Raw genomic sequence first — 14,101 nt, 5'->3', positions numbered from 1 at the left:
CCTTCCTCTTGGTGGAGGGGTGAGAGGGGAGACTCATGGGTAACTGGGGCGTGAGACAGTTTCCCCCTTTAAGTGGAGCATTCACGCTGCCTCAATTATGGTTGCCATAGGAATGCCCTGAGAGTATGAAAGATGTTGGCTGGGGGGAAATCATAGGGTTATGCAAAAATAGTGTCTTGTGAGACCCAGAAGCGGTGAGTTATTACTTGGCCCATAATTTGGGTCTTTGGAATCAGTCTAAATTACTAGCAAACTCAAGAAGCTGTACTTAGTAATGTTTGAACTGGTTGACATTTGAACTTGAAGAATGTAAGGAAAGAAGACGAGAATAAGATTTTCAAATCCTTTAGTTGTGTTCTAGGCGTGCTCTTGGCGTTCACCCAAAATAGTATATGATAACGTTTTTTACCTAATGATGGTTCATTAAAGGTTCTGCCGCCTCCTTTCCCTGAAGACGGCATTAATAATTTTGCTGCACCTCTTTTTAATCTGTTCTCTGTTGAGCACGTTCCAGACATGTAAATCAGTGGCTCCCACACTGGAGACAAACTTGTTGTGTACCCATCCCCCCGTAATTTCCTGTCTGCTATGTTGTCTGTATTAAAAATGCCAAAAAAATAAAAATGACATGCTAAGAGATTTTGCATACTGCAGTAACAGTAACTTGCATTAACAGTGTTCACACCATAATTGAAGAAACAAATATAGTGTACTTTATAGTTATTTTGTCTTCAATGTGTAACTTTTTGAATTATTTTATGAAGTATTATGAAGTACTGTGAGTGTGTCACACTTAAGTCCCCATAATGTATGCTATTTAAATTTTTGTTTAATTGAATGACAATTTTAAATCTGGCAAAAGGAAAATCATACATTATTGAAAACATTTAAAAGTATATCTTTTTTGTTTTATATTTTCATTTTTTTGGTTCTTTTATTAAATCATATTTTCCATTTGCCACATTTGTGATTAAAAAAAACATTATTAAAGACATATATAAAATTTATTTATTTCCATTTGTTATTTGTGTATTTATTTATTTGAAAAATCCTATTCACATTTGTGGGGGAAATATACATTGTTAAAGACATTTAAAAGTATATATATTTTTTGTTTTATTAATTTACTTTCATTTTGCCATTTTTGCATATATATATGCGCAATATAAGTATTGAATACATTTAAAAGTATAGATTTTTTGTTTTGTTTTATGTTTTGCATTCATTCAATCAGTCATTCATGCAATCATTTTCAAAACTCTATTTTCCATTTGACACATTTGTGAATAAATGAAAAAAAAACATTAAATACATTTAAAGTATATATTTTTGGTTTTATGTTTATTTATTTGTTTATTTAATAATAAATATAAATGATTATATAATATAGTTAAATAGATATATATATATATTGAAGTCATATCTAGTTCCTTAGCAATAAGTAAATAAAAGAATAACATAATAAATAAATTAATAAAAAATATACATATATTTATTTGTTGACTGACATGCAAAAAGTCCAAATTTACATTTATTTTTCTTCATAAGTACATAGAAAAAGCATATAAGGACACTGAGTTGAAAAGTTTGAATATAAATTTCAGCTCTGACTGTTAAAAATGTAACAGTACTGTACAGATGCATTGATTGACAACATAACGTAAGACAGTTTACTCCTTTGTGTGTATATTTAACACCAATACATGTTTAAAAAGCATGCATGTGCTGAAGCACTGTGAAGTTCTTTGTCAAACAGATAATAGTCAAAGAACAGTTGCTGGGGGAAGTTATTTGTCTGTAGTGATTATCCTGGATTAAATTTCTGGTCATGTGATCTATAAGTATCTAACATCAGCAGTGTAGAGTTTGCTTGGGTGTGTTCAGATGCTTTGTGTTGTGCTAAAAAGCCTAGGATAGGACAGCTCTTGTCTATTGTGTGGATTGGGGCAGCATGTCATCATTGTATTATGGAGGGGATGTTGTGATTGACCAGAGAATGGGTGACATCTGCACAGCTGAGTTACAGTACAGCCGACAGCGACCGTAGATTAGTAAAGAACAGAGACATTACCACAGTTTCCACATGGCACAACTACTTACACTTCACCATAAACACATTCACACACACAAGCCAAAGTGTTTGTTTGTTCATGTATTTTGGCTGTTTAAATGACGTTGTATTTCTCTATTTCTATTTGTGGCTGAGGGTTTGAAAGCCTGCTGCAGTATGCTTTGTGGATGTCAATCATGAAACTGCTGAATAGAAAGCCCAAATTCTCTGACACCTGATGAAACTTGCATTTACTGCCTTTGTACTTCCCCTTCCATATTTATGATTGTTTTTTCAGGCCAAACTGCTGAATGTTGAAGAATAAGAAAAGTCCAAACCTGTGTAGCTCAGTATTTTTGTCACGACTGTGAACATGCTTACCAGTGGAAAGAGGGGAAATACATTTAGCTGTGTTGTTATTTCTCTGAAATAGCCTTTGTCAATGAATAAAATACAGTAAAAGACTGCATTCAGCACAGAAAAGTCCAGAGTCTGGTATATAGCTCCCTGGAGTACTTTAAAGAGATGACGCCAAGTAAGCTTGGCTCTGTGACTCCCTGGCTTCATATCCTGATATATTGCTTATTACACCAGACTGGAGTGTGTGTGTGTGTGTGTGTGTGTGTGTGTGTGTGTATGTGAGAAGAAGAAACAGTCTAAGTGAGAAATGCAAGAGTCATGCTCTCATGGTTACATTTTGAATCCCCCCTTACAGAAATCTTACACTTAATTCCCAGTGGCTTCATTAGAAGTTCATAGAGGCTTTTAAAGGATTAGTTCACTTCCAGAATAAAAATTTCCTGATAATTTACTCACTCTTGTGTCATCCAAGATGTTCATGTCTTTCTTTCTTCAGTCAAAAAGAAATGAAGGTTTCTGAAGAAAACATTCCAGGATTTTTCTCCATTTAGTGGACTTTAATGGGGATCAAGGGGTCGAAGGTCCAAATTGCAGTTTCAATGCAGCTTCAAAGCGCTCTACGTGATCCCAGATGGGGAATAAGGGCCTTATCTAGCAAAATGATGGGTCATTTACTAAAAAATGAATACATTTATATATATTTTTAACCACAAATGCGCGTCTTGCACTAGCTCAACTTAAGGCATTATGCAATCATGTTGAAAAGGTAAACGCGTCGGAAGTTCTTCTAACCCAGTTTACAAGGCGAGCGTGCAAAGAAAGTCAAACGCCCTTAAAAGGTAAACAACAATGTCGGACGATTTAGAAGTTGGAGGAGAAAATGAGATGGAACTTTTTGCCCTACCCTACTTTTTTGAACCGAAGAACTAACCACGCATGACCTTTCCAACGTAATTATGTAAGTCATAGCTAGTCATCACAGAGCTAGTGCAAGACGAGCATTTGTGGTTAAAGTATATAAATTTAACTTTTTTTTTATTTTAGAGCATTTTAATCATTTCGCAAGATAAGATGCTCATTCCTCTGAAGGGATCATGTAGAGCCCTTTGAAATTGCAGTTTGGACCTTCAACCTGTTCGTTCCCATCAAAATCCTGAAATGTTTTCCTCAAAAACCTTTATTTCTTTTTGACAGACATGAACATCTTGGATGACATGGACTGAGTAAATGATCAATATTATTATAAATTTTTATTCTGAAGGTGGACTAATCTTAAAGAGTGACAATATTTTAAGAGCAAAAGTCAAGATTTCTGGGATGTATTGCTTCAGGATTTTCTTTTTGCATGATTGGACATTAAAGGATTCATGACATGGATTTCTTTTATTTTAAAATTTCTCTTAAGGTTTACTTGTGTTAATTTTTATTTTCACATGTGGAAAAATTATTATTTTCAGCCCTCATTCTGACCCTTTGTATAAAACCTATTTTAAGGGGCAGGTCCTTTAAGGCTTCTCAGTAATCGGCCACTGTTATTATTGGCTAACATCATTGCATAGGAAACCGTATCAACCTCTCTCACTATTGTATGTGAGTGTTTGGACAACAAGATAAAAAAAAAGGTAATTTCCAGACAGGGCATTATTAAAAGCATTTACTTATAGTTTGTGATGCAGCTGCAGTCAAATCTAGTACCGCTTCATCTTTCAACAAATATTCGGGTGGGCAACAAATACAGATGAGCGGGCAGGGCCTATGTTGAGAAGACTATTTGTCGATGCCTTGCTCTGGAGGCAGTGTTTATGCAAATGTTTATGCCGCTGTGACATCACAAACGAGTCATTTTTGGAGCTTGATTAAATAAATGCTTTGTTTATAATGTGGAGGACATTTTAAGCTATTAAACTTTAAGGACATTTAACTTTAACTTTAAAGACCTATTATATGCCAAAAGATAAAGGCTAATTTGATTCCTCATGTCATGACCCCTTTAAGTGTCAACCTACCACCATACTAAAATTGTTTATTGTAAGCAAAAATGTGTTTAGAATCAAACTTTGAAATGTATTAATATTATGATGAATTAGCCTGGGTGTCCCCATGCTGCCTTCCGCGCAGCGCGATTTTATTCACGCTGGAAGGTAGCATGGAAACCATGGACCAAATTTTCACCTCAGATAGGGAACCAATCACAGAACGGGGAGAGAGCAGCAAGACGATGACACCTTCTATGCGTCGCGACCAAGCGTGCCGTAGGTGTCCTGAAAAGTGAAGCCAAAAGTTTTCAATCGCCTCCCGGTGGCTGGCTGCAGTATAGGTCATAAACCCCGCCCTCTCCATGTAATCTAATGGGACGTGAGCCAAACTAAATAATCAAATTACACGGCAAATAATTTTTTTCCAAAGGTGATTTCCATCGTGTGAGGTAGTTCTTATAATGCTGATTCATGTTCAGGTGTTCGTTTTTCTAATAAGTTTGCATTTAAGTAGTTATTTGATGCTATAAAAACGGGGTGTGTTGTCATGATTGTGATCGTGCGATTGGGTCTGCGGGAGTTTGGGCGGGACTTTGACACCGCGGCTCCGCCTCACGACACTAGTGCGCATGCTCTGGCTCCAAACAAACCTCTACTGCGCATGCTCTGGCTCCAAATGACGTAACTTCCCCCAAGATGGTAGCGGCCATATTGAGCTGTTTTGGCTTCACTTTTCTATAGTGGAAAGAAGCGGAAACGCGTTGTCCATCTTTTTTTACAGTCTATGGTCGCGACTCACCGAAGCAGTTTGTTTATAACTATGGATCCAGCATGGCAGCAAGTTATCATTCGATGCAGCCGTTCACATGTCACGCCTAAAAAGGCGCGTCGTTTTCTCCTTTCTAAACCACTCTGTAGCTTGCGCATGGAAAACGCGAGCGCATCGCAACCGCGTCGCTTCCATTATGCGCGCGCATACCGCGCGTCTACATTTGAAATAACAAACTTTAGCGCGCAAAAGACGCGACATGTGAACGGCCCCTTAGATAGTGTTCTAAGTAGTTTAGAACGCAAGTTTATTTTGAAAAAAGAGCAACTTTTGGCGTTAAACCATCGCTCTGTATACGTCATCCGGTATGATTGAAACGATTGGCTATGAGCTACACACAGGCGCATTTGATAGACATTCGTAGCCTAGCGCCCAATAAACGGCTCTGGGCATTCGTAAACCACGCCTTAAATACGAGAAAATGAACATGTGGTTCCCAGACCACGAATCATGACGAAGTCATAACGTGGTCTGGCGTTAGCCAGGCTAATGATGAATTGCAATAGAATTACAATTTTTTTTATCCTCCATTTCAGAAGTTAAGCCTATTTTTGACAACGCCCTTTTTTTTTTTGGAAAACTACTGATATTACTGAGTTACCCTCATGAGATCTATTTTTCAGAAAAGAAAGTCTTCTGATGAGTTTGTATTATGTATCATGCTCAGGGAGTGTAGGATGCTCAGCAGAGGAGAAGATAATTGAGTAATTTCTTCAGGGAGTTTTACCAGAAAGACATTTTTAAAGCTCTGACTTCATAATGTATCTCATTTCAAAATGTCCCTGTGTAATGAACCACAAATGAATACAATGAATAGAATATGCAGATAATGTTGACGTGTTACAAAATGCTTAATGAGGAGAGACCAACTGCCAAAATGACTCATAAGTTATAATGAACATATTTGCTTTGAGCTGGCACACCAGTATTAATTATACATGATTGCATGATTCTCTGACACGTGTCTTCCTTTTGACACAAACAAGTAAACACTGCTAAAGTTTGTTACGCATTGCTCAGGGTGAGGATATACTGTTTAAAATGTGCAGTCAGTGTGATTTTTTTTCTTTTTTCTTTTAATTTTTTTTATTAATACTTCTATTTAGGAAATAGGAATGATGTATTATTTTGATCAAAAGTGACAGTACAGTCTTCTACATGATTAAAAAAAAATTACATTACACTGGAACTTAACTGGAAACTCTAAAAATTCTTTTTACAAATTAATACCATTCAGTAATGGAACTGAAAGTAATCAACCAGGCCAGAATACCTAGTCAAAACTAGATCACAGCTGTGATTTATGGAACTGTTTTTTCCACTTTATTTCAGCGAGAACTTACACATCATCACCTGCAGACTGTTTTTAACAATGTGCAGAGTGAAACTCTTTAATTATTGTTGTCATGTCCACAACTTGACTTGCTCTGTGCCAATTAGGAGTTGTCTCTATCAGCATTAGTGTCCTCCTTCATGTCCTTCAGAGTTTTGATGAGATTTCCTCTCTTTTACAGAGCAGCAGTCATGGGGAAAGGATGCATTGCCGCCACCAAGTACTTCCTGTTCTTGTTCAACCTCCTCTTCTTTGTAAGTTTACACACTCCTACACCTTTATTCTGAGTCTCAGCAGGAACACTGCCTATGAGTTCAGAGCATTAGCCATGTGGCTCTGTCAATAGCACTGGTCTTCAGGGTTACTATGAGCTAACACAGGTTGAAAGCAAGGTTACGAAGTACAAATCTGTAGAAAACAGTTATTTTAAGTAGTAAAACATTTCAAAATTGTACTGTTTTTGCTGTACATTGGATGAAATAAATGCAGGCTTGGTGAGCAGAAGAGACTTCTTTAAAAACATAAATCTTACTGTTCAAATACTTTTGGTCAAAATCCCCAGTAATATGATGTAGATTTCAGTGATGCGCAGGTCAATGTATAAACAACCCGAACCCGACCGACGTTTTCAAATAACCCGCCCCAAACTTGGACCGCAAAAAAAAAAAAAAAGTAAATATTGTACCCGACCCGCTTCCTGACCCGCATGTTTAATATTTGCGACTGACAGCAGCGATTATATGCGGCTATGCGGTGGAGATGCGTTCACTGTCAAACATCATTCGGCATTAATTAGGTCATTTTGTCAAAAGAAATGTTCTTGATTACAAGAAAAATACAGATTGTTCTTGTTGTGATTTATTTTGTCTTTCCTTTATACAGATTTAAATAGTTTCGTTTTCGAAGTACTCAAATGATGTCAGTGATTCTCCGATGTTAAATATGATCAAGAATTATTTTAATTTGATCTACAGTGTAATAAAAGTTAAGAAAAAGATTAGCCTATAGCCCTAAATATATATCGACTACAAGCTAATTCCTTTTTTCTTAACTTTTAACTTCTAAAAAATATCAATAATATTAAAACAACTTAATAGGCAAGGTTACCGAATTGTCTTATACAAACATAACGAATGCACTTCAAAACGAAGTTTTCATATATAAATTCAGGAATCACGAATATGACAAAATGATATTATTTTATATTTGTATAGCTATAATAGTTGTATCAAATCAATAAGGAAATTATAGTGCCTTGAACTTAAGTAATGTTTAATTTCGTTCGTTTCGCTCTCTGGAAATGTAAAGAAAAAATATAGTTTTTACTTGGAATTCGTTTTATATCCCTGGTTTTAAACAAGCATATACATGAGATAATTTATATATTATTGCTTGAATAAACGTTTAAAAATAGTGCTAGAAATTTTATAATTAAGGAAATTAAACAGACCTAGGCATTTGAAAAGACATATTGAATGTGTCTAATGATTCCAAAAAGAAAGAGAAGCATTGGACATAATCAAAATATTCGAGACATTTATTAGGAAAACCATTTTCTTAACAATTAAGATGCTGCATGTGTTTATCCAGTCTAATTGAAGTGTGCGTCTCTCCCACGACTTTCCCAACAAAAATCCCACCCCCTCTCAGAAAATACATAAAGCTGACATTACTGAGCTATATGCGTTTAAAAGTAGCCTATTAACATGGTACAATAGCATTGCTCAGTTCAACGTGTTGGAAATCGGGCATTTTGTCCCGCGTCAGCATTTATTCAACAGTTAATAACGCTCAACATTCAAAAGGTAAATATTATTCAGCCAATAAAGTGTAGGTCTACGTATTTCATAGAAAATTGTGTCTAGTACTATATTAATTACAAAGGTTTAATTGGCATCTTTATTTCAAACGACCCGACCGACCGCGACCCGAATATCATTAAAAATCATTTTGGATCAACCCGCGCATCACTGGTAGATATATGTAGGAAATCCCTGTTACTAAATTGTTCAAGCTTAGTAAAGAAGCAGGCCTGTTCATTGTTGCATTTCTTAGGAAACATTTAACTTGACCAGTTGTGTCTCTGATTTAAAGGTTCAAAGGTTAATGAAAAGCATGTGTCTGATTTTTCCCTTCTGAAGACCCTTTAATTGTACAGTAGTCTGGTGTTTTACTACTTCCCTCTCCACAGTGGTACAGAGCCACAAGCCACAGACAGCAGACTGAAACAGGGGAAATGCCCCTTAACAAGAGGAAATTAAACTTCTCTGATCCAGTTCATTTAGAGGATATTTTGGACCCATTAGTTTTGAACTTTGGAGCCGGAGTGCATGTGATCTCAGTTCATTGGAGAGTTCCTGTCTCTCTTTAGCAATTATCTAATGTGCACAGTGCTCTCATTCACAGTCCAGTCAAATTTTACACTAAGATCAGCTCTGAGGAGCCAAACGGGTCAAAAGATGACAAACACACATGCGACATGTCCTTTATGTTTGTTTGTTCATGCTTGTTTTTTTGCCCTGTAGATTTTTGGAGCTGTAATCATGGGCTTTGGACTATGGGTCATTCTGGATAACCAGAGTTTCATCACGGTTTTGCGTAAGTACAAAAACACTAACGTAACTTCCTGTTCTGATGTATGTAATGGTCTCCCTGAGAATATGTCTTAATACAGGGTTCCTATAAGGTGCTTAAAGAGGTTGACGTACTAAAGTTTGAAATTTAAGGCCTAGAAAACCCTTGAAAATAGCAGTGTTTTTGAAGAGGTACTTAAATTATTGAAAGACAATGTATCTATGAAATAAGTGTTTAATTTTGTCACCAAGCACGTAACTTTTCATGCAAAATTTAACAATTCAAAAAATACTTTCTTAGTTAATATCATGAAACTAGCAAGCTTAGCCAGTAGTAAACTGAACTGAAGATGCGAAAAGAGGAACAGATGAACAGAGGAACGAATCAATTGAGTGAGTCATTTACACTGAAACCACTCAGATTGATTTAAATTAGTGACTTTGATCATTCTTTTCAAGTTATTCACTAGCAAAAAACAGACAGAATTAAAGAGCCATACATTTTTTTTTAATTTAAACATCACTTGTAATGATTTTCAAAAGCACTTATAGTGATGGGTGAAATGGAGCTTTTTTTAAAACTCTGAATTTCTCTCCATATAATGGACTTCTGAGGTGCCCCCGAGTTTGAACTTCCAAAATGCCGTTTAAATGCAGCTTCAAAGGGCTTTAAATGATCTCAGCCGAGGAAGAAGGGTCTTATCTAGTGAAACGATTGGTTATTTTCTAAAAACATTTACAATTTATATACTTTTTAATCTCAAACGCTCATCTTGCCGAGCTAGACAAGACGAGCATATAAAAAGTAATTTTATTTTTTTTGAAAATAACCCATTGTTTTACTAGATAAGACCCTTTTTTCCTCGGCTGTGATCGTTTAGAGCCCTTTGAAGCTGCATTTTGGAAGTTTGAACTCGGGGGCACCATAGAAGTCCATTATGTGGAGAGAAATCCTGAAATGTTTTACTCAAAAAACATAATTTTCTTACGACTGAAGAAACTAAGACATGAACATCTTGGATGACAAAGGGGTGAGTACATTATCTGTAAATTCTTGTTCTGAAAGTGAACTACTCCTTTAAAATGGAAAACCGTTATTTTCAATTGTAATAATATTTCATAATATAGTATTTTTGCTGTATGTTTGCTCAAATAAATGCAGCTTTAATGAGCATAAGAGGCTTCCTTAAAAAAACATTTACAAATCTTGCTGACAAACTTATTCTGGTCTGGCAGACAGTTAACCATTGTCAGTGAGTCAGAGCAATATGTTGCTGGTTACAGATTTTCCTGTCTTCACTCTTGAATTCATACTGGTGTTTATTTGATATAGATGGGAATGCACAGTGAAAGCAGCTGCTATTCATGCACTTGGCATGGGGAGTTTTCATTTTTTTTTTGCCATTAACCAAGTTTTCCACAAACCCCCTTCTATGCTGCACTCTCTGTTTATACGTGCACACATGCGCTCACACAGATGTTAAGTAAACCATCTGACGCTCATCGGAGAGCACTTAAACAGAGAGCGAAAGCGAAATAAGGGAAGACACAAATGATAAATGAATGAGATAAAAAAGCCAAACAGAGATTAACTGTACATGATTTGTGGAGACTCGTACTTGTACCCATACTGCCTCTGTCTGGATTCTGGACAGCTAAAGCCACGAAGGCTTCGTGCAGAAAGAGAGTGGAACAGGAAAACAAGGGTGGAAAACTAGCATAAATCCCCTTGATTTATTAATGCATCCAAACTGTTTCAGCACAGATTTGGCACTGAACTAAACTTTACGCCATTTTAAAGGGATAGCTGACCCACATAGCTGACATGTTCATGTCTTTCATCAGTCGGAAAGAAATGAAGTTTTCTGAGAAAAACATTCCAGGATTTTTCTCCATATACTGGACTTCAATGGGGATCAACGGTTTGAAGGTCCAAATTGAAGTTTCAATGCAGCTTCAAAGGGCTCATGATCCCAGCCAAGAAATAAGGGTCTTATCTTGCTTCATTTTCAAAAAAACAAACAAACAAACAAATTATATACTTTTTAACCATAAATGCGTGTGTGACTTTACAAATTACTTAATCATGTTGGAAAGGTCAGAAACAGTTAGTTCTTCGTCTGTGGACTCTAGTTCAAAAAGGTAGGGTAAGGCAAAAAACATCTCATTTTCTCCCCCCAACTTCAATATCGCCTGACATCATTGCTTTACCTTTTTTTGTAAAGTGCATTTGACTTCCTTTGCTTTATATGTTTGCTTTATAAACACTGAGTCGGTACTTCGGCCTACGTAACGTGTGACCTTTCCAACGTGACTACATAATGACTTTTATTCTCTAAACATTCCGACTTTATTCTCGTAATATTTCGACTTTTATTCTCATAATTTTGACTTTATGCTTGAAATATTTTGACTTTATTCTCGTAATATTTTGACTTTATTCTTGAAATATTTTGACTTTGTTCTCGTAATTTCGACTTTATTCTTGAAATATTTTGACTTTATTCTCGTAATATTTTGACTTTTATTCTCTAAACATTTCGACTTTATTCTCTAAACATTTCGACTTTATTCTTGAAATATTTTGACTTTATTCTCGTAATATTTTGACTTTTATTCTCTAAACATTTTGACTTTATTCTCTAAACATTTCGACTTTATTCTCATAATATTTTGACTTTATTCTCATAATTTCGATTTAATTCTCGTAATATTTTGACTTTTCTCAAAACATTTCATCTTTATTCTCATATTTTGACTAATATTCTCGTAATTTTGACTTTATTCTTGAAATATTTTGACATTATTCTCTAAACTTTTCGACTTTTCTCAAAACATTTTGTCTTTATTCACATAATATTTCAACTTTATTCTCGTAATTTCGACTTTATTCTTGAAATATTTCAACTTTATTCTCGTAATATTTTGACTTTATTCTCATAATTTCAACTTTATTCTCAAAATATTTTAACTTTGTTCTCGTAACTTCCTCTTTTATTCTCATATTTATTCTTTATTCTCAAAACATTTAAACTTTATTCTCAAAACATTTCGACTTTATTCTCATAATTTCGACTTTATTCTCATAATATTTCAACTTTATTCTCGGAATATTCCGACTTTATTCTTGAATTTTTACTTTATTCTCAAAATATTTAGACTTCTCAATTTTGTTTTTATTTTCGAAATATTTCGTCTTTATTCTTGAAATATTACTTGTAATCTTAGATTTGTTTATATTTTTTTTTAACGTGGCACTAAAACGCTGGCTTACAAGATGAGCATTTATTGTTAAAAAAATATATATACATTTTTTTGGAAAATGATTGATTGTTTCACTAGATAAGACCCTTATTCCTCGGCTGGGATCATGTAGAGACTTTTGAAGCTACATAACTGCAATTTGGACCTTCAGCTCGCTGATCCCCATTGAAGTCCACTATATGGAGAAAAATCCTGGAATGTTTTCCTCGAAAACCTTAATTTCTTTTTGAAAGACATTAACATCTTGGATGACATGGGGGTAAGCATTACAGAATTTTTATTCTCGAAGTGAACTAATCCTTTAAGCGAAAGTCTCTTTCACCCCATTGCTGAAGAAGACTTAATTTCAGAATTCAGTCCAGTGTTTGGAAATAGACATTACACTTAAATATTTTCATAAGACCAAGCCACCAAACCAATTCCCTCAGTCAAGACTGAAGTTTACATAAGTCTATATATAGCACATGCTTGGTTAAATTACTACAGGGGAATATTTATGTGACGTTGACCAAGCTCTAAAATTGTTTGCCAAGCTAGTCACATGCCATTCTTTCCTCTATCATCTCGCCTCATATTTAACATCTGTCCCCTGTTTATCAATTTCAGCGTCTCCAGATAACGCAGCGCTGGAGCCTCTTTTATCGCTACCATTTTAGAAACATTGTTTTTTCAGATTCAGCTGTTCCTCTGGAGATAGCAGGGAATATCTTAGGATATCCTCATACTTGGAGACCCTCAACTCTGCCCTTGCCTTTTCGCTAACACAAGGCCCAGTAGTCTTGTGTTTTACTGTAAGGGTCTTGTCATGGTCGCTCCCACGCTGTGCTGCACAAGGAGTTTGTTTGTTGACTTTGTTAGTCTGTGCTTTAGGGCCCTATTGAGCACGAAAATAACGGGAAGGTGTGTTCTCTGATCTGTATTTTCTTCTCTTCCTCCCAGGTTTTTTTTATAGACTTTCCCAGAACTGCACGGCTATAAAAGGGAGTCTTAGGAATTTTCTCATTATCCAGATTGTTGTGATCTCATCCCTGTTCTTTACGTATAGGTTATTAAATGGCACGTTCATTTGTACAATTGAGCTATATAGCCGAACACCCAGAACATGTTACAGCATGTTTTGTTGATTGGTTGTTTGGAGCCTCGGAGGCTGGTATGTTCAACTATGTGCAGGGTCTTAAAAGTTGTACGTTTAATGCTTTATAATGAGTATACTACCAGTCAAAAGTTTTTGAATTTTAGGATTCTTTGATAAATAGAAAAATCTAATAAAATTGTTTTGTAACATTATACACTATACCATTCAAAAGCTTGTTTCTAGTATTTCTATTTCAAATAAATGCTGTTTTCTGAAGAAACATTCTACTCTGCTGCTTTCAACATAATAATAATAAATGTATTTTTGAGCAGCAAATCAAAATTTTAGAATGATTTCTGAAGGATCATGTGACTGGAGTAATGATGCTAAAAATTCAGCTTTGAAATCACTGGAATAAATTACATTTTAAAATATATTCAAATAGAAAACAGCTATTTTAGATGGTAAAAATATTTTAGAATTTTATTGTTTTTGCTGTACTTTGGATCAAATACATTCAGGCTACCATTCAAAAGTTTGTGGTCAGTAATTTTTCTCTTTCTTTCTTTCTTTCTTTCTTTCTTTCTTTCTTTCTTTTCTTTTCTTTTCTTTCTTTCTTTCTTTCTTGTTGTACTTTTATT

At 35.1% G+C, this 14,101-nt stretch overlaps 1 protein-coding gene across 1 annotated transcript in view; it reads left to right on the top strand.

Annotated features, from left to right (window-relative positions):
- cd82b (CD82 molecule b) overlaps nucleotides 1-14,101 on the top strand; it is a 41,717-nt gene that overhangs the window by 8,363 nt on the left and 19,253 nt on the right. Inside the window, exons 2-3 of the mRNA XM_073850374.1 lie at nucleotides 6,730-6,802; nucleotides 9,074-9,146. Of these exons, the coding sequence (XP_073706475.1) occupies nucleotides 6,740-6,802; nucleotides 9,074-9,146 (136 nt within the window). The 5' untranslated portion in view covers nucleotides 6,730-6,739. The remainder of the gene's footprint in view (nucleotides 1-6,729; nucleotides 6,803-9,073; nucleotides 9,147-14,101) is intronic.

This window comes from Garra rufa, chromosome 11 (assembly GCF_049309525.1).
Source record: "Garra rufa chromosome 11, GarRuf1.0, whole genome shotgun sequence".
Lineage (NCBI taxonomy): Eukaryota > Metazoa > Chordata > Actinopteri > Cypriniformes > Cyprinidae > Garra > Garra rufa.
The sequence above is the reverse complement of the archived record's forward strand: the minus strand, read 5'-3'. Positions and strand labels throughout refer to the sequence as shown.